Source organism: Crassostrea angulata, chromosome 1 (genome assembly GCF_025612915.1).
Source record: "Crassostrea angulata isolate pt1a10 chromosome 1, ASM2561291v2, whole genome shotgun sequence".
Taxonomy (NCBI): Eukaryota; Metazoa; Mollusca; class Bivalvia; order Ostreida; family Ostreidae; genus Magallana; species Magallana angulata.
Window position 1 is genome coordinate 53,894,462 of NC_069111.1, and position 21,357 is coordinate 53,915,818.

General features: G+C 36.6%; 2 protein-coding genes across 3 annotated transcripts in view; both read right to left on the reverse strand.

The window, feature by feature from the left end:
• The window catches only part of LOC128187824 (serine-rich adhesin for platelets-like), a 25,003-nt gene extending 17,183 nt beyond the window's left edge, over positions 1-7,820 (reverse strand). The window contains exons 1-9 of one of the 2 annotated variants that reach the window (XM_052858444.1): positions 5,199-6,863; positions 4,971-4,989; positions 3,892-4,160; positions 3,026-3,109; positions 2,550-2,930; positions 1,962-2,108; positions 832-1,038; positions 511-719; positions 320-385 (exon numbers count right to left, since the gene is read on the reverse strand). In XM_052858444.1, coding sequence (XP_052714404.1) covers positions 320-385; positions 511-719; positions 832-1,038; positions 1,962-2,108; positions 2,550-2,930; positions 3,026-3,109; positions 3,892-4,160; positions 4,971-4,989; positions 5,199-6,692 — 2,876 coding nt within the window. In that variant the 5' untranslated portion in view covers positions 6,693-6,863. Of the gene's footprint in view, positions 1-319; positions 386-510; positions 720-831; positions 1,039-1,961; positions 2,109-2,549; positions 2,931-3,025; positions 3,110-3,891; positions 4,161-4,970; positions 4,990-5,198 lie in introns of both variants that reach the window. The other variant, XM_052858453.1, reaches the window with a different exon arrangement.
• Positions 6,937-14,363, reverse strand: LOC128187835 (uncharacterized). Its single transcript, XM_052858463.1, has 4 exons — positions 14,265-14,363; positions 12,729-12,774; positions 7,382-11,851; positions 6,937-6,992 (listed from the first exon to the last, which is right to left on the reverse strand). The coding sequence occupies exons 2-4, from the start codon at positions 12,772-12,774 to the stop codon at positions 6,937-6,939; spliced, it is 4,572 nt and encodes a 1,523-aa protein (XP_052714423.1). The 5' UTR covers positions 14,265-14,363.
• Between the last annotated feature and the right edge of the window lie 6,994 nt (positions 14,364-21,357).

The following is a 21,357-nucleotide window of genomic DNA, read 5'->3' on the forward strand; positions in this document are numbered from 1 at the left end:
TTTATCACATTTATCACGTGGCTACCTCCCTCAATTTATTTTATTGTACATGAGTCATGTTTATTACCTAACAAATGAATTATAAACTAACAATCCAAAACGCTTTTAAGTTATATTCATTCCTTTTTTTAACATCATTTAATATTTAAACTGAATTTACATAAATCAGTCAAGTAATTTACCTAAAGTGCTTCAGCTATATACATTGATCCAAAAGTACTTGTAAGCTATACATTCAATCTTTGGAACAAAATACTATGTAATGTTCTTGTTTGCCAAATTGAAAACAAGTGGAAGGATTACAATATATGTCACTTACGGTGGAGAATAGTTGCTTAATGTCGGCTTGTTGATGAAAAGACTGTCTGATGAACCTTTTCTTACCCTAAAACGTTATACACAATAAAACAAATGCATTCTTTTCGCAAACACCGTTATGCCACTGTAAATAGACGTTTGATATCAAAATAAAAATTCTGTTTTCATTTTTTTTTGCATGGTACACTTTACCTCCACGTCAAGGCGAACGTTTTCTCGTCTGCGACAGGGCTCTGCTGTCCTTTAGGGATAAAATCGTCTGAGCTATCCCCGTTAAATGACCCACACAGTCCCTCGGTCTGATCGAAGTCAGCCGTGGGTGCCACGATTTGTACGTAAGATATCCAGTTTTGCCAAGAACTGATTGCAAACGTCACTTCCAGGCCGTTGGGAAGAGTCACCTAAAAATGAGACTTGGCAGGCTGAGTGTCCAGTCACATGGCGCATAGACAGAGAATGAGAGTTACATATAAAGCTATTAATATATCATATAATTATATCTGATTTACTAACCCGATATCTGCTTCCGGTCTTCTGCACAGCTATTGCGTCTGGGTCGCAGCCGTCCATTAATTCGAAGGGGTAACTTAGGAGATTCGTTCTACTGGCTGACAGCGTTGTACACGTGCGCACGACGTACAGGGATTCCCCGCTTTTTATGGCAACTCCACAATTACAAGTCGCGTACCCTGGGACACAGGCGGAAAATAAAGCATGCACCTGCAATGCATGCATATGTATCATTCAATTAAAAAAAAGAGCGCTGAAATGAGATAATGAGAATGTCCTTTTAAAAGATTAATTACATCCTAAAATTAGTAACTTGTACAGGTAGTGAGAAAATGCTGTATCCAAATGTTTATGTCAGCGTGAAAGCTGCGTAATATTCATATATTTCTGACAAATATAATTTGATTACTTGAATCAAACAAATACTTCGTACAACGTTTGTCGGGTATTTGGTCAAGTATTTGACTTATGGATAGTGGCTTTGTTTTGTGTTGGGTATTTGATCGGGTGTTTGTTTGACTTACGGATAGTGGCTTTGTTTTGTGTTGGGTATTTGATCAGGTGTTTGTTTGACTTACAGATAGTGGCTTTGTTTTGTGTTGGGTATTTGATCGGGTGTTTGTTTGACTTACGGATAGTGGCTTTGTTTTGTGTTGGGTATTTGATCGGGTGTTTGTTTGACTTACGGATAGTGGCTTTGTTTTGTGTCGGGTATTTGTTTGACTTACGGATAGTGGCTTTGTTTTGTGTCGGGTATTTGATCGGGTGTTTGTTTAATTACGGATAGTGGCTTTGTTTTGTGTTTAGTATTTGATCGGGTGTTTGTTTGACTTACGGATAGTGGCTTTGTTTTGTGTTGGGTATTTGATCGGGTGTTTGTTTGACTTACGGATAGTGGCTTTGTTTTGTGTCGGGTATTTGTTTGACTTATGGATAGTGGCTTTGTTTTGTGTTGAGTATTTGATCGGTTGTTTGTTTGACTTATGGATAGCGGCTTTGTTTTGTGTTCAGTATTTGATCGGGTGTTTGTTTGATTTACGGATAGTGGCTTTGTTTTGTGTCGGGTATTTGATCGGGTGTTTGTTTGACTTACGGATAGTAGCTTTGTTTTGTATTGAGTTAATTTGACTTACGGATAGTGGCTTTGTTTTGTGTCTGTACATAACGAACTCCCCCACTCGCTGGTTCTCCCAGTATCTCCCGTCAAAGGTTTGCATGTGGGGGTCGTTATAGGAACTGCATATTCCCCCTCCACTGGTGTCCTTGTCGTAAACGTAGACCTGAAGTCGGATAATATTTATCAATACATACGTAATACACAATGTAAATAATTAAAATTTAAAACACCCGGTGGCTTTAAGCTATTATTTTTTGCACATTTGGTATGTACATTTATTCTGCCACATTTCATTCTTTTGGCAGTCCCAGGTAAACCTGTGGCACCATATCGGGTAGCGTCTGTAAGTTATTACGTGAAGATGTGTGTTTACCATATGCATATAAGGTTTTTAAATTATTCAGTACGGAGTAGTGTGTTAGATGTTCTGAATAAAAGAAGTATGTATTCTCGTAGCACGGTGTTTGCAAACAGCAAGTATCGAGAGTGGAACAAAAATCAAAATTAGTAACGTTTAGATCCCTTTAAATGTTTACTTTAAACATCTGTTGTTTACACTAAACATTGACTGTTTGCTTTCTCAGAATCTTTCCAGACAACTCACGCTAACGGTATCGTCGAACTGCATGCTCTTCCATGCCAAGTGATTACTGTCTAATCCGGGCTCTAACTTGACCCTGGTATATTTGTACCACCAATTCCTCATTCCGTCCATATATCCTGTGATGTTGAGTTGAACTGGCTCGTACCAGTAGTTGTAAGAGAATTGGAGTCGGCACCCATTGTCCGGAAAAGCCGCCGACAGGTACTTGACTCCGTTCCAGCACCATGACCAGTACTCCTCGGTCCGGATGTGCAGCGTCCCCTTGCAGTTGCTTTCCCTCTCTGATGCTGACAGTGAGGCGCTGCAGGCCGTGGGAAGCGTGCTTTTGACCTCAATAGCCACTGTCTGACCCTCATCCACATTCACATGTGTTTGGTTTATCTGAATTTGCATTTATCGTTTGACAAATTGGAAGACATGGCGTCATGGGTTTCTTAATCTTCTGGTTTGTGTGATGTTTGGAGAAGAGATCTTACCTGTAAACCAGCGAAGAAGGTGGGGCTGGTATATATGGAGCCAGGGGCACTGTTTGTGTACTGCGCACTAACTTTACAGAACACCTGTAGATAGAATAAACTACTTCAGTTCATCAGTCAAACATACGTCCCAACAACTAATTCGATGATGTCATTATGACAATGCTTAAACTCTCTCAAACAAAGAATTTGTTTTGAATTTATAATTATTACGAAACCTTAAAAAACGAATTTTTATTTATATTCAATCACCAATGGGCTCGGTTTGTTTCCGATGAATATGATTGTTTGAAATTACATCTATTGGAGCCTTATATTTCCTGTGTAGAAGGAATGGGGCACTTACGGATATCCCGTTTTCACCATTAAGCTATAACGCACCGTATTGTTGATTGCAACGAACAAATCATAGAAAACTATCCTAAAATACTAATATCAATAATTCATCCTGGAATTGAAAACAAAGGACCTACAAGATCAATTATTTTTCAATCAATTTCATGTTTCAGTTTCATGTTCCGGTCAATAATGATAATACATTGTAATTTCCACTGCAGCACAAATTCGATTTAAAAGGCCTTTTCAATAAAGCTTTTATTTTTGACAGTGAGGCATCTTTACAATCATAAAGTGTTTTTAGATGCTTTTAAATTCCTTATGTCACGTTTTTCTTCTTTAGAAATGTGTGTTATGTTACAAAAAATCAACGATCACATGGTCTGAACTAAGTCTAAACAACCATACGATTAAAATTCCTGGTTGAAAGTTGACATTTATGTTGGCACTACATGTACAAAGTGATGTTCAAGAAAAACGACTAAGCCTGGTAATATATTTGTTATATCAGAGTTCTGATGATTTCTTACATTCATATTTAATCTATATGTTCTGGTCCAGTGATCTGGTCTTAAAGCTGCATTTTTGCCCAAGTTTCCGTAATCAATGAGAGTGAAGCTGGCATTAGCCAAGTTGGCGTTATTAATGGACCACTGAATGTTATAACGCAGCTCGCTCGGCGCGGCGGGTTCTGGAAACGTGCACTTCATTACTGGCTCCAGGGTGGTTCCATCCAGGGACAGTTCTCTCTCAGCCACGACGGTGGGGGCGAGAGTGACAGTGGGCGGGTCTGTGGTCACTGAGGAAAAAGGTTTAATACAAAAGAGAAGTTAAAATCAAACCTGAATACAAAACAAAATTCTTTTATATTATAATTTATGCCGCGCAATCTTCGTGAAGTGGCGCAATTCAAAAGAAAATGTAGAGCTAGTAATATAGAAATCACTACGACAATATTTAAAGCTTTTATAAACAAAGCATTCAAAACTCTGGGTCGTCCCTAGATAAAAATCTATACTACTATATTAAAATAATAGACGCTTGGTTTTTAATACCGAGAAATCGGAAGAGTACTGTCTTTTGTTATATATATTTTAAACATCATTGGTACTTGAAGATTACCAATTTGTTTTTTTTTTCTCAATCAAGCTTTGCTAATTTAAAATAATCAATGAAGATGATTTTTAAAAATCCGCAAATCATCTGGATTTTTTGGATTTTACAATCTAGCGCATGCGCATTACATTCACGTTAAATCACGTTTTTGAAAATGTTCCTGTCAAAGATATTCAATACACAACTCCACAGTAATATCAATTTGAAAAGGAATTTAAAAAGATGTTCTAATTTAAACAATTAATACTAATTACCCTTTGCAGAGGGGAAGGTTTATAAAAGAGAATATATTTCAAAATACATTTTCGTAGCGGTGCGATCATTAAGTGATTTTGGGATAAGATTGCTTGGGTATGCAGTGAACTAGCACGGTCTATTAGAATGCCTCTCGTATGAGCTTTAGATTATTTTAATTTGATGTCCATAACCAACTATTTGCAATAGCCTTTTTTAAATATACACAATAAAAATAATTTTTAAGAACGATACCTACCAGCTACTGACGGTGTAGTCTGAAAAAAAAATATGAAAAGATAAGTTGATCTGTAATTTTTTTCTTAAAGGAAATAAATGAATAATTTCATTTCTATTAAAATTCCATTCTTAAATATGTCAAAATGTGTTTACAATACAAAAAAAGTCAAATTATTATTTTTGTTTTCTTAACTTCTTAACTTAATGGGATAAAATATTTGACGTTTAAATACAACTAGTAACTTACAGTTGTGTAAACGTTGGATGAAGAAACCGATGATATTGAAGAGGATTGGAAGGCTGAGTGAAGGTTAGATGTAGTAAACAACCCCGAAAAACTGGATAGTGACGAAGTATACAGCAGGCTTGACGTGGAGATTGACGATAATCCAGACAAACTGGATAGAGACAAAGTTGACAGCAGGCTTGAAGTGGACATTGATGATAATTCAGTCAAACTGGATAGAGACGAAGTTGAGAGCAGGCTTGAAGTGGACATTGACGATAATCCAGACAAACTGGATAGAGACAAAGTTGACTGCAGGCTCGAAGTGGACATTGACGATACTCCAGACAAACTGGATAGAGACGAAGTTGACTGCATGCTTGAAGTGAACATTGATGATAATCCAGACAAACTGGATAAAGATAAAGTTGACTGCATGCTTGACGTGGACATTGACGATACTCCAGACAAACTGGATACGGATAATGTTGACTGCAGGCTTGACGTGGACATTGACGATAATCCAGACAAACTGGATGGAGATAAAGTTAACTGCAAGCTTGAAGTGAACATTGACGATAATCCAGACAAACTGGATACGGATAATGTTGACTGCAGGCTTGAAGTGGACATTGACGATAATCCAGACAAACTGGATGGAGATAAAGTTGACTGCAGGCTTGAAGTGGACATTGACAATAATCCAGAAAAACTGGATAAGGACAAAGTTGACAGCAGGCTTGACGTGGACATTGACGATAATCCAGACAAACTGGATAAAGATAAAGTTGACTGCATGCTTGAAGTTGACATTGACGATATTCCAGACAAACTGGATGGAGATAAAGTTGACTGCAGACTTGAAGTGGACATTGACGATAATCCAGACAAACTGGATAGAGATAAAGTTGACTGCAGGCTTGAAGTGGACATTGACGATAATCCAGACAAACTGGATAAAGATAAAGTTGATTGCAGGCTTGAAGTTGACATTGACGATACTCCAGACAAACTGGATGGAGATAAAATTGACTGCAGGCTTGAAGTGGACATTGACGATAATCCAGACAAACTGGATAGAGACGAAGTTGACTGCATGTTTAAGGCTGACATTGACGGTAATTCAGACAAACTAAATAGAGACGAAGATGACTGCAGGCTTGAAATCGAAATTGTTATTGACGATATCACATGTGGACTAGATAGGAACGAAGTTGGTAGCAGGCTTGAAGTGGACATTGACGATAATCCAGACAAACTGGATACGGATAATGTTGACTGCAGACTTGAAGTGGACATTGTCATTGACGATATAACCTGTGAACTGGATAGAAACGAAGTTGATAGCAAGCTTGAAGTGGACATTGATGATAATCCAGATAAACTTGTTAGAGTTAAAGTTGACTGCTGGCTTGAAGTCGACATTGTCATTGACGATGACAAAGGTAAAGACGGAGTTGACTGAAAGCTTGAAGTGGACATTGATGATAACTCAGGATCAGTAGAAAGAGACATAGTTGGTTCGATGTTCGATCCATTGCTATCGGTGTAAGGATAAGAACTGCTAGGATACCATGTGGTATCGATACATGGTCCTACTGAGTAGGATCCTCCGGGAAAGTATGAACCATAACTGTCCGTGTAATAGGTACAACTGCTGCTAGAGGGGCCAAAATTGTATCCATAGCTGTCTGTTGAATATCCACTCTGACTTGTGCTGTAGGTGAATCCATTGCTATCGGTGTAAGGATAAGAACTGCTAGGATACCATGTGGTATCGGTACATGGTCCTACTGAGTAGGATCCTCCGGGATAGTATGAACCATAAATGTCTGTGTAATAGGTACAACTGCTGCTAAACGAGCCAAAATTGTATCCATAGCTGTCTGTTGAATATCCACTCTGACTTGTGCTGTAGGTGTAACCATTGCTATCGGTGTTAGGATAGGAACTGCTAGGATACCATGTGGTATCGGTACATGGTCCTACTGAGTAGGATCCTCCGGGATAGAATGAACCATAAATGTCTGTGTAATAGGTACAACTGCTGCTAAACGAGCCAAAATTGTATCCATAGCTGTCTGTTGAATATCCACTCTGACTTGTGCTGTAGGTGTAACCATTGCTATCGGTGTTAGGATAGGAACTGCTAGGATACCATGTGGTATCGGTACATGGTCCTACTGAGAAGGATCCTCCGGGATAGTATGAACCATAAATGTCTGTGTAATAGGTACAACTGCTGCTAGAGGAGCCAAAATTGTATCCATAGCTGTCTGTTGAATATCCACTCTGACTTGTGCTGTAGGTGTAACCATTGCTATCGGTGTTAGGATAGGAACTGCTAGGATACCATGTGGTATCGGTACATGGTCCTACTGAGAAGGATCCTCCGGGATAGTATGAACCATAAATGTCTGTGTAATAGGTACAACTGCTGCTAGAGGAGCCAAAATTGTATCCATAGCTGTCTGTTGGATATCCACTCTGGCTTGTGCTGTAGGTGTAACCATTGCTATCGGTGTTAGGATAGGAACTGCTAGGATACCATGTGGTATCGGTACATGGTCCTACTGAGTAGGATCCTCCGGGATAGTATGAACCATAAATGTCTGTGTAATAGGTACAACTGCTGCTAAACGAGCCAAAATTGTATCCATAGCTGTCTGTTGAATATCCACTCTGACTTGTGCTGTAAGTGTAACCATTGCTATCGGTGTTAGGATAGGAACTGCTAGGATACCATGTGGTATCGGTACATGGTCCTACTGAGTAGGATCCTCCGGGATAGTATGAACCATAAATGTCTGTGTAATAGGTACAACTGCTGCTAGAGGAGCCAAAATTGTATCCATAGCTGTCTGTTGAATATCCACTCTGACTTGTGCTGTAGGTGTAACCATTGCTATCGGTGTTAGGATAGGAACTGCTAGGATACCATGTGGTATCGGTACATGGTCCTACTGAGTAGGATCCTCCGGGATAGAATGAACCATAAATGTCTGTGTAATAGGTACAACTGCTGCTAGAGGAGCCAAAATTGTATCCATAGCTGTCTGTTGAATATCCACTCTGACTTGTGCTGTAGGTGTAACCATTGCTATCGGTGTTAGGATAGGAACTGCTAGGATACCATGTGGTATCGGTACATGGTCCTACTGAGTAGGATCCTCCGGGATAGTATGAACCATAAATGTCTGTGTAATAGGTACAACTGCTGCTAAACGAGCCAAAATTGTATCCATAGCTGTCTGTTGAATATCCACTCTGACTTGTGCTGTAAATGTAACCATTGCTATCGGTGTTAGGATAGGAACTGCTAGGATACCATGTGGTATCGGTACATGGTCCTACTGAGTAGGATCCTCCGGGATAGTATGAACCATAAATGTCTGTGTAATAGGTACAACTGCTGCTAGAGGAGCCAAAATTGTATCCATAGCTGTCTGTTGAATATCCACTCTGACTTGTGCTGTAGGTGTAACCATTGCTATCGGTGTTAGGATAGGAACTGCTAGGATACCATGTGGTATCGGTACATGGTCCTACTGAGTAGGATCCTCCGGGATAGAATGAACCATAAATGTCTGTGTAATAGGTACAACTGCTGCTAGAGGAGCCAAAATTGTATCCATAGCTGTCTGTTGAATATCCACTCTGACTTGTGCTGTAGGTGTAACCATTGCTATCGGTGTTAGGATAGGAACTGCTAGGATACCATGTGGTATCGGTACATGGTCCTACTGAGTAGGATCCTCCGGGATAGAATGAACCATAAATGTCTGTGTAATAGGTACAACTGCTGCTAGAGGGGCCAAAATTGTATCCATAGCTGTCTGTTGAATATCCACTCTGACTTGTGCTGTAGGTGTAACCATTGCTATCGGTGTTAGGATAGGAACTGCTAGGATACCATGTGGTATCGGTACATGGTCCTACTGAGAAGGATCCTCCGGGATAGTATGAACCATAAATGTCTGTGTAATAGGTACAACTGCTGCTAGAGGAGCCAAAATTGTATCCATAGCTGTCTGTTGGATATCCACTCTGACTTGTGCTGTAGGTGTAACCATTGCTATCGGTGTTAGGATAGGAACTGCTAGGATACCATGTGGTATCGGTACATGGTCCTACTGAGTAGGATCCTCCGGGATAGTATGAACCATAAATGTCTGTGTAATAGGTACAACTGCTGCTAAACGAGCCAAAATTGTATCCATAGCTGTCTGTTGAATATCCACTCTGACTTGTGCTGTAGGTGTAACCATTGCTATCGGTGTTAGGATAGGAACTGCTAGGATACCATGTGGTATCGGTACATGGTCCTACTGAGTAGGATCCTCCGGGATAGAATGAACCATAAATGTCTGTGTAATAGGTACAACTGCTGCTAGAGGAGCCAAAATTGTATCCATAGCTGTCTGTTGAATATCCACTCTGACTTGTGCTGTAGGTGTAACCATTGCTATCGGTGTTAGGATAGGAACTGCTAGGATACCATGTGGTATCGGTACATGGTCCTACTGAGTAGGATCCTCCGGGATAGTATGAACCATAAATGTCTGTGTAATAGGTACAACTGCTGCTAGAGGAGCCAAAATTGTATCCATAGCTGTCTGTTGAATATCCACTCTGACTTGTGCTGTAGGTGTAACCATTGCTATCGGTGTTAGGATAGGAACTGCTAGGATACCATGTGGTATCGGTACATGGTCCTACTGAGTAGGATCCTCCGGGATAGAATGAACCATAAATGTCTGTGTAATAGGTACAACTGCTGCTAGAGGAGCCAAAATTGTATCCATAGCTGTCTGTTGAATATCCACTCTGACTTGTGCTGTAGGTGTAACCATTGCTATCGGTGTTAGGATAGGAACTGCTAGGATACCATGTGGTATCGGTACATGGTCCTACTGAGTAGGATCCTCCGGGATAGAATGAACCATAAATGTCTGTGTAATAGGTACAACTGCTGCTAGAGGAGCCAAAATTGTATCCATAGCTGTCTGTTGAATATCCACTCTGACTTGTGCTGTAGGTGTAACCATTGCTATCGGTGTTAGGATAGGAACTGCTAGGATACCATGTGGTATCGGTACATGGTCCTACTGAGTAGGATCCTCCGGGATAGTATGAACCATAAATGTCTGTGTAATAGGTACAACTGCTGCTAGAGGAGCCAAAATTGTATCCATAGCTGTCTGTTGGATATCCACTCTGACTTGTGCTGTAGGTGTAACCATTGCTATCGGTGTTAGGATAAGAACTGCTAGGATACCATGTGGTATCGGTACATGGTCCTACTGAGTAGGATCCTCCGGGATAGTATGAACCATAAATGTCTGTGTAATAGGTACAACTGCTGCTAGAGGAGCCAAAATTGTATCCATAGCTGTCTGTTGAATATCCACTCTGACTTGTGCTGTAGGTGTAACCATTGCTATCGGTGTTAGGATAGGAACTGCTAGGATACCATGTGGTATCGGTACATGGTCCTACTGAGTAGGATCCTCCGGGATAGTATGAACCATAAATGTCTGTGTAATAGGTACAACTGCTGCTAGAGGGGCCAAAATTGTATCCATAGCTGTCTGTTGAATATCCACTCTGACTTGTGCTGTAAGTGTAACCATTGCTATCGGTGTTAGGATAGGAACTGCTAGGATACCATGTGGTATCGGTACATGGTCCTACTGAGAAGGATCCTCCGGGATAGTATGAACCATAAATGTCTGTGTAATAGGTACAACTGCTGCTAGAGGAGCCAAAATTGTATCCATAGCTGTCTGTTGGATATCCACTCTGACTTGTGCTGTAGGTGTAACCATTGCTATCGGTGTTAGGATAGGAACTGCTAGGATACCATGTGGTATCGGTACATGGTCCTACTGAGTAGGATCCTCCGGGATAGTATGAACCATAAATGTCTGTGTAATAGGTACAACTGCTGCTAGAGGGGCCAAAATTGTATCCATAGCTGTCTGTTGAATATCCACTCTGACTTGTGCTGTAGGTGTAACCATTGCTATCGGTGTTAGGATAGGAACTGCTAGGATACCATGTGGTATCGGTACATGGTCCTACTGAGTAGGATCCTCCGGGATAGTATGAACCATAAATGTCTGTGTAATAGGTACAACTGCTGCTAGAGGAGCCAAAATTGTATCCATAGCTGTCTGTTGGATATCCACTCTGACTTGTGCTGTAGGTGTAACCATTGCTATCGGTGTTAGGATAGGAACTGCTAGGATACCATGTGGTATCGGTACATGGTCCTACTGAGTAGGATCCTCCGGGATAGTATGAACCATAAATGTCTGTGTAATAGGTACAACTGCTGCTAAACGAGCCAAAATTGTATCCATAGCTGTCTGTTGAATATCCACTCTGACTTGTGCTGTAGGTGTAACCATTGCTATCGGTGTTAGGATAGGAACTGCTAGGATACCATGTGGTATCGGTACATGGTCCTACTGAGTAGGATCCTCCGGGATAGTATGAACCATAAATGTCTGTGTAATAGGTACAAGTGCTGCTAGAGGAGCCAAAATTGTATCCATAGCTGTCTGTAGAATATTTACTCTGACTTGTGCTGTATAGGTGCTCGCTAGATTGGATGTAGAGGCTTGAAGAGTCCGGATAGATTGAATAGCTACTTTGTAACTGTGCAGTCGCTGAAATTGTTCATGTATATACGTTATTGTTTTGCTTATAGTATTAAATGTTTATAAACTATCTTTGGATTTATAGATTTCTAATAGAATAAAATGATTAGTTGCATCGGTAACAGCTAGTTTATATGATTAAAAAAACTATCACATAATTGTAGAATGCATTTTATTAATTTTATTCTTTTCTTCTCTAAAGGATCCTTATTATTTTTCAACTTATTATTCATTTGCTGTTAATCTCTGGGTATATAGAAAATAATTCAAATTTTCGTTTAATTATTGTTTCATCATTTGCTAAGATATTAAATTCCTTGTCACACTAACTTGTGATTTGAGTTCTAACACATCGGATCAGTAAAAACGAAATTAACAACCACCTTATTTTCTTACATCTTAGAAACGTATAGATGGAACAGGCCTAAAATATGCGTTGTTCTTATAACGTATAATTAAATCGACCGCTATTTCAATCTTGTTTTAAATAATATTCATTATTTTTCGCATTTGGTGTAAAAGCTGCCGTTACTAACAATACACAAAATCTAATTTTTGATGCTCTCTTCCCGTGGTGCAATCCTATGTTATTGAAATCACCAACAATGTGTTGCCCATCCCGTCAAAGTTTATATCTAATTGGTTTTGGTTTTATTTCACTTTCCAATTTGGAATTTGTAATCGAAGGCATGTTTGTTTCCATGCAACATGTCAACAACATTGTATTCTTAGCATAACCTGTATATATGAATACACATCTGAAAATGCATAGGTATTATTGATAAAAGATGCAACGAAATTTCAGAGATATAAATAAAAAAAAAATTTCAATCTGAAGTAAATATGAAATTTTAGAAAATTATCACAAATGAAAGAGAATTCTTACTTTGTCTTAGGAAACCCGCAAAAAATAGAATAAACAGGATATCCATCTGCAGAATACAGAAATACATATTTGTTTTTCATTAAATATAAACTTAACTTAAAAACCGGTGATATTATTCATTTTGCAGCTTTATTTATTGCGTTACAGTTTTTAAAGCAAAGAAGTGTTTAAAAATGATAGCTGCCTGACGTGATGGGTCATTAAATAACTGAAACCAAACATCGACATAGATTAGCATGGTGATAATGACACAGATTCTAATAAATGTGTAGGCACAGTCACCTGATGCAAGTCATCAGATTCTAGTACCACACAGCCAGTTCTGAATTGTGTGTGCTACTTGTGCCATTTTTTTGAAATTATTTTAATAACCTTTATAACAACTGCGTTTCATATTACATGTAAATGTCTATATTTTAATTGTACAAACTGTATAATAATTGCAGTTTTCAAAATTCTTATTATCATTATTAAATTTTGCTTATTAAAAAGAAAGTGAACCACACCATATAACTTTAATGGAAAGTGATTTTACAGGTAGATTTTCAAAAACACTGCTTGATGACCGGTTGGGGAAGGAAGGAAGCGGTGGGAGGGGTAGGCGGTTAGACACCTTGTCCGTATTCTACATCGCCAGGCATGATACGACAAGGCGCTGTCAAACAACCACCTGTCAGGTGGGGACAAACGGAGGCAGGTTGTTTGGAAACAATTTCTAAACACAAAAGTGCTGTCATTATGTGATATACTATTATAAACAGTTCAAGTAACTGTCAATTTCATAGGCCATGTGCGGATTTGGTGTGATGCATGGAGGTGGGGGAATTAATTAAGAGGGATCTCTACAGCAAATAAGTGTGGGAGACTTTTGCTGCATGTATTTGTTACTAATACTAGGCAGTAAACAACAATAATAGGCCTCAAAGAACAATACTCTATTTACAAGATGTTCCATATAACCCCTTATTTGTCAATTAATTTTTTTTAAACATCTCTGTTTTAAAATTCTTATGAAAGTGAAATATTTCAAAGTTTAGAAATGAAAAACAAAATAATCATGAATGATTTTGATTGGAATTCACACAGAAAAATTTCCGAAAAGAGGCCTTTGACCCCCCCCCCCCCCGGGGAAAAAAAATCATCATTTTCTGGACTCGCGCATGTAGGCAGTATATATATTTCTCCGCAAAGTATTTGATTTTTTTAAATGTATAATTTTAAGATGTTTAAATATGTTTTATTCCGAAAGAATTCACTTTTCATTCACATTGCTTGATTTTACTCTCTTGCAACATTTCTGATTTCATACTAAATACTCTAGTTTGCATAAAAATTTATATTCTAGTTTGTTGAAACCTTACCTGGTTGAAAAACGATATTTCTCTCACAAAATTTCACAAAGCTGGGTTACGACACCGAAACATAATCAAAAGTTTGACATGTGCACTTTGTGATGGTTAATTTCAAGTATTATTCCCTCATGTAAACATTTAGGCACTGAGTGGTAGAAGCAACCGAAATCAATACATTACCAACCTCATTCAAACCAAGGTAAGGTAATATCTGCTATTGTCCCGGTCCATCGACATGTGGCTCTCGGACAGGAGTTGTCAGAACCTGCTGACAAAAACCTTCATTGATCCGTTATCAGTTTAAATGGCATAAGCAATGTTGCAGCACAATAATGCAAATTCTTTACAGACTTTAAACATAAATGCACCCCATGAAATTTGAGTAATTTAGACGTCTTATTTTTTTTCTTATATTTTGTGGGATTAATTTTGGATTTTATGGTTTAGGTAGTAATGATTTTTTGCCTATTCATACCTTTTCTTATGCTTTTAATCTCTTCCAAAATAGTTAAAATGTTATTATCTAGAAAAATCATTGAAAATACGATCATTTCGCGTAAAGATGGAAAGATTAATTCTTTGGAAATTAAATTGTACATGTAAAATGCAAAATAAAAAGGAACTATTCGAAAAATTGAAAATAATGAAAATTGTTTGCTTAAGGTAGCTCCATACTCGTAAAATTCTCTGAGGAAAGTTGAAAAACCGAACTGATTTCGACTTAATAGACTTAAATGTCATCAATTGTAAGAAAAAATATGCATGTCATCACACTTTTTGAGATGCCAGATAAACATAAACTAAAGCATATTTTAGCATTAGAAAAATGTATTTTTTTGTTGTTAAAAGTTAAATCTTGTACGCAGAAATTTGTTTTTCTTGTTTAATTATAATGTCAACTTTATCAGAAAACTAAAATTACAAAAATATTTTAAAATTAATCGTTGGAATAAGAAAAACTATAGCATTTAGACATACAACTGAGAGAAAAGTCAGAAAAAGAGTTATTTCCCCTTTGCATAGATAAAATATATAAACATTTGGAAATTTAGTATAAAATTAAGTGCGAAAATATCTTGAACCTACCAATAATTCTAATTACATCCATGTGATTATATTCACATAAAATAAATAAAACTATCTTGCACAATTTTTAAAAAAATCAAAGTTTTACAAAAAAGTGTGACGTCACAGAACACTGGATCTACTTTAATTTCTATGTTTGATCTTTTTTCTCTACGTGTCAATGCATGTCATAACATTTCGACATCGCCAAAATCCTTCTTGAATTATTATTATGTCTTTAGAACTATTAAGCATTTTGAAACTATTTAAAATTCACCATTTAAATTGGAATTCTATCCTTCTTTTATTCATGGATCGGTATTCCAAGTATCAGATTGCATCATTGTCTGTGTATTTGCAATCGCTAAAAATAATATAAACCCACACTGAGAAAAAGCAACAAAACATGCCTAACATTACGAGCAGTTTCTTCCGAATTATTTCTGCACAGCATTTATATGCCGTCAGAAATATCGATACTTCTGCAATTGAATCTCCAATCTAATTGAATTTTTTTTATTAAAAATCATATGAATCGGAAACATTAACAAAAAATCCTTTTCTGAAGGGAATGAGCGATGGATTGGTACATTTTTCGATACAAATAAAATACTCATATACAAGAAAGTGTTCCACGTTTCATGAAAATAAACTGTTTTATGATAAGTAATTTTGAGAACAAATTGCAAAAATAGTGGTCAACTGATGTACTATTTCTAAACTGGGGGCATTTACACCAAATTGAAATCCATAATATATATTAAGCTTTATATACAAATGTACTGTAAACCAACATTTATTCGCGGCGACCTTATTTCGCGATTTACTTCCAATAAACTGGTTTGGGACGACTATAATGTTCGCGACCAAGCCTTATCCAGACCCGTATTTTATTATAACAACCATACGATTAAGACTGGTTCGCAGCGAGAAATATTCGCGACGATGAGGCTCTCGCGAACCTCGCAAAAATTTCTCGCACGCGAATAAAAGTTGGTTAATTTACAGCATATTGATGTAAAGTTTTAGTTTTGGTCCTTTTTTATGTTCTTGTATAAAAATTCATATTATTTCATATAAATAAATAAATATATACATGTATATATATATATATATATATATATATATATATATATATATATATATATATATATATATATATATATATATATATATATATATATATATATATATATATATATATATATATATATATATATATATAGTCCTCTGTCATTCGATAACGGATTGAATGAATAATATATAAAACAAACTTCGTCTGAATTTATATTTGATATTTGTCAAAAAACCACGGTCCTTTAAAATTTAAAGACTGGTATCGTTTTAGAATTAAGGGAAAGTAATTATGGATAAGGTTGATAAAATTTTGAGCATGTTTTCACTGAGCGTGAGCATGGTGTAATATTTCTCATTGATTCTCTTTATTCGTGTCCGACTATTCAGACCCAGACCATGACACTTTGTACAATTCCCCAAAGTTACGAGTGCCGGGGTTGGAAAGTATTTTAACAAAGAACATGCATTGTGAGGCAATTATTTGGTTGAAATATTCTCGAAGATATGTTACGACATTAAATCATTCAATCAATAAATATATTGTTTTACCTAAGATGGCTTGGTACGCCAACACTCTTGCTAAATAAACGCTGTTATAATGTTTTATTAAGAATTTATCATTGATAACCAATAATTTGGTATGCTGAGTGAACACGTGCAAAAATCTCTGCGCCAATTTCTAGAGCAGCGGAGGCACTTATTAAATTTTGATTTGCTTTGAACGAACGGCTAATCAATATTTAATTATGAGGTGAAATCGTATGAAACTAGATCCCTGTATTATCAAAAATTAGGTATGAGAAGGGGTTTAAACTATTGAATAAAAAACGTATAATTTCTAAAGTCGATCATACAATTCCAAACATTTCAAATATGTCCATGTATAATGCAAAGCAACATAAAGGAACATTTAAACTGCAATAGTTCTAAGGGCGAATAAGAATAGTCCCCAATCCCATTTCCCTGACGTTAACAATTAACGGGGTCACATCGTTCCACCCTTGGAGTGTATAGAACGCCAACAGGACTCTATTATTCTGTGATTCTTTAATCATGTTTATCGTTGCCCGTGGTGTCATTTCTTATTTTAGTACTTACTTTCCTTGCCCGCGTAATGTTAATTCTGGTTTTTCCAGAATTGACATTCAATGCTGAATATTAACCTGACGCCATAGATGTACAGGGGTTCAGGGTTAGCCTGTGAAGTGAACAGTGTCGGGGGTATCCATGTATCAATTCATTACGTATCTACGTGTGTTGCCCAAACACTGATATTGAAAACATTTGTTGATTGGTAATTAGACTGTTATTTATCACATATATTTCAATAATATGGTTACGTATTGTCAACAATGATATCCTTTGATTTTTAACTAAAATATCAATTATTTCTAAATAACGGCTATTTTAGGTGCATTTGTCTTTCTATATACCAACATTTGCCAATGTTATAAACAATTCACAATATTACCTGTCACTAGTGACGTGTCTATCGGTAACCTTTGTGTAACGTTTGTAACCAAACAATAATTGTAATTGTCGATTAATTTAAACTTGTAATGCTGCTTTTGCATTCGTTTGCCAATAAAACAATATGAATGTGTCTGTGAGATACAATATGCAAGTTTTCAGTCTGGTAATATTGCCTCATTCAGCCCAGTCTAGGTGAATTGCAGGCACGTAGCATCGTTTTTGAAAGTGGGGGGGGGGGGGGGGGGGGGGCGGGGGGGGCAGACTCATCCAAAAAATCTTGACAAGCAAAAAATGCTCCCAAAAAAGTGGGGGGGGGGGTCCAACTCTATGATAATTCAATTTTTTATATGTAAATTTAAAAAAATTACTTACTGCGAGAAAAAGTGGGGGGGGGGGGGGCAGCCCCCACCCCCCCCCCCACCCCACCCCAGCCCCCCTGATGCTACGTGCCTGAATTGAACATTCCGGCGTTGTGGTGTAGGTTTTTTTCCTTGGAAAAATGGGCCAAGGTATATAGTTACAATTTTTTAAAATATGGATAATAACATAACGACCTTGTATGTTAAAATACATATCTTCCATGTTTACCTATTACTCGTATGCTGACATAAAGAAGTTGATTTAAACACAATTTGATATTAAATAATTCGAATGTCTACAGAATCATATCGCATGCTGACGTCGATAAGTCGCATTTCATGATTATGTTTGATGTCAGAAGCTGTCGTAAAGGCATTGTTCTTATTTTAAAAATGTATCACAATACTATCAAATATATGTACTTGTACATCACAAGAATTTAGAATATAAGTTACAAGAATGATCGAATACTGAGTAATGCATCCTTTTGATACGTAATATATTGCTTGGTAAATTCATAAAACATTCAAATCTTGTGAGCACCCTCTACCATCGTATTTTTTATAAGAAGAACAAGAATAACAGGACGGTATTTTGAAATAGATATATTGGAATAAATAAATTTAGAACTTGACAGTATTTTGCATTTGTAAAAGTCTGATAACAGTAGAAGAGACATGAGCATAAACTCATGGACATATTCAAATTGTCAGGATGTTAAAGACAAGAGAATATGGGTACAAGTTTTTTGAAAATTGTTAATTTTATACATGTACGAAGTAACAGCATGAGCACTGCCAAAATAATATTTTCACTCATCTTGTGCGTAAAGTGTTTAAATTATAAACAGCCTAGTAAACATTAGACTTGAATATCCACTTTTCAAGTGTGAATCTACAAGTAATTATTTCATTAGTTTGAATTTCATGCACAAATTTTTAAATACACATTTAATTCTCTTTGTTTAATCACTTTAAAAAGGAAGTGGTTTGTGGCAAAATTAGTGTGGTCCATAAAAATAAACTATTTTTTAATATAAAAGTAATCTTGATTATCAGCATTTATAAATCAAAAAGAGTAACAGTTTTAATAATGTTTCTTCGGTTGTCTAATTATCTACTCTGTTGCTCTTTAGATGTATGAAAATTGGGATATTTGAAAACTTATCATAAAATAGTGATAAAAAACATTTATTTTTCAGTGAATTATCAAACTAAAAATTCTTTCAAAATAAAAGTCGATTACAAAATTTGCAGTGCATTGTTGTTCTGTTTACGTAATAGAATGCTAGTATACAGGAGTAGTGCAAACATCTTCGATTTAAATCTCATTATGTGCTTACCAGACAATTTGCAGGTACATGTATGTTGCATAAATTGTTCGCTAAAGATATATATCTGTCGATATATCTATCAACCGCAGTCATAACTCAGAGATCTTGAATTTCGGCTGAATAATTATATATAGAGAACCATTTGGTTACAAAGGGCACAGTCGGGAAAAATATATTAAAAAACTTTTTTAAACACTTCTTTTATAGGAACTTAAAAATGGAGGAAAAAAAACACGTATGAAAATTACTATGAATGCAATAATTTAGAACTAAAATAAGATTTCTTATCATTTACAGATATTTATGATATACATGAAAGAAAATCAAATAATTTCATATAAAATGAACTAACCTCGATCCTCCAATTTTAATTTGCCATCTGCAAAGAATATTTTGATTCGATATACCAATTACTATATGGATTAACAAAATTCGGTAAATCATTTTTTTTTGTTCAGTGAATACATCGGTATTTTATGGCTTCGTTATGGATGGGCAGAGAACGTGTAGGGCTGGAATTCTTTGTCCTTTCTAAAAATATCGTTACTCATTTTTATTGCTGAAATAAATCAGTAGACTTGCATTGCTCACTTCATTAAAAAGTGAATTTCAACAATTAATGCTTTCGAACTGCCGCTTTCCATTTTCATGTCATCTATTATATTACTCGATGGTTTGGATGGGGTGGATGCTTTGAGTATTTGTTTATTTATTTGGTATGATAATTGTTTAATAAAAGTTTCTGGGTTTTTCATCTTCCATACCGGTAAAAAAAAAAAAAGTACGAGACATCTCTTCTACAGTTCTAAAGTTTTAACATTCAGTATGAGTTATTTCTCTTTCCATCAGTGGTAGCTGCAGATCTGTAGCTATGCGGGGAAAATTCGGTTTGACAGACCATACAGCAACAGTTTCGAAAAAAAAGTTCTCGGACATTTACTACTGATATTGTCACTTGACTTCGCTGTCTTCCCTAGCTCGGCTATTCTCTTCAATGCCATTACCAACCCCAGTAACGTGACATTATATAAATAGTGCCTGTTTGGGAAATTGACACCACGAGAAAACCATTGTCAACCGACGCGAAGCGGAGGTTGACAATGGTTTTCGAGGGGTGTCGATTTCAACTGTTATCCTCCCAAACAAGCACTATTTATTTTGTTATACTGAATGTCTTAATTTTTAAGAAAATTTTACTGCTTTATATAGGAATAACGTGAATTCTACAGCGAACCGTCCGCGCATAATTTTCGCGCATGTAACAATTTTTAATGTTACCCGTTGCTAAGTGTGTTGCTAACGCTGAGGGTAATAGAACGGATTATGAACTGCGTTTTAACCAATCAGATTTCAGTATTTAATATGGAAGTATAACAAAACGGATTATGAACTGCGTCTTAACCAATCAGATTTCAGTATTTAACATGAAAGTATAACAAATAAGTAAAGCGACTGCCGATCTCTCCGTGAATCCAACATACCCCATTTTTAGACATCATGAAGTAGTAAATTGTCTGAAGGATTTAATGGAAAAACATGTAAGTATTTCCGCAGAATTTGTGTGAAAATAAGATTAGTCAGTCCAATACTAGCGCAAGTTTTTGTGCTCCGTAAATTGCAACTTTTTAAAACGGATGAAAATGTAGCTCCCATGTAGTCCATCCGATTTTTTTTTCAGATCGTGAGCTTCAGACCTGAAACTATAAAAACCTTTAGTAATTTGCACATGAGCACTTTAAGCCCCTTCCACAATTAGCGCACGAGCAGAAGCGACTGAATATTCGTGCGACCGATAAAATTAGATATGAATCGTAAACTGTTGCAGAAATAATCGCATTTGAAAAAAGTATTCGTACGAAATTCGCACGATCTAAGCGAGCGTTGTGCGATGTAATCGCATCAAATCTTGCGTCTATGTGCGACTGTTGTACAATGAAAACGACTGTTGAAAGATAATGCGATAGAATCG

What these genes read in the sequence shown, in the direction of transcription:
- LOC128187835 (XM_052858463.1), bottom strand. Translation starts at nt 12,774, where the DNA reads ATGGATATCCTGTTTATTCTATTTTTTGCGGGTTTCCTAAGACAAA. An exon ending in TGCGGGTTTCCTAAGACAAA is followed by an intron (nt 11,852 to 12,728) that starts GTAAGAATTCTC and finishes GAACAATTTCAG; the next exon opens with CGACTGCACAGTTACAAAGT. An exon ending in AGACATTTATGGTTCATACT is followed by an intron (nt 6,993 to 7,381) that starts ATCCCGGAGGAT and finishes TATGGTTCATAC; the next exon opens with TATCCCGGAGGATCCTACTC.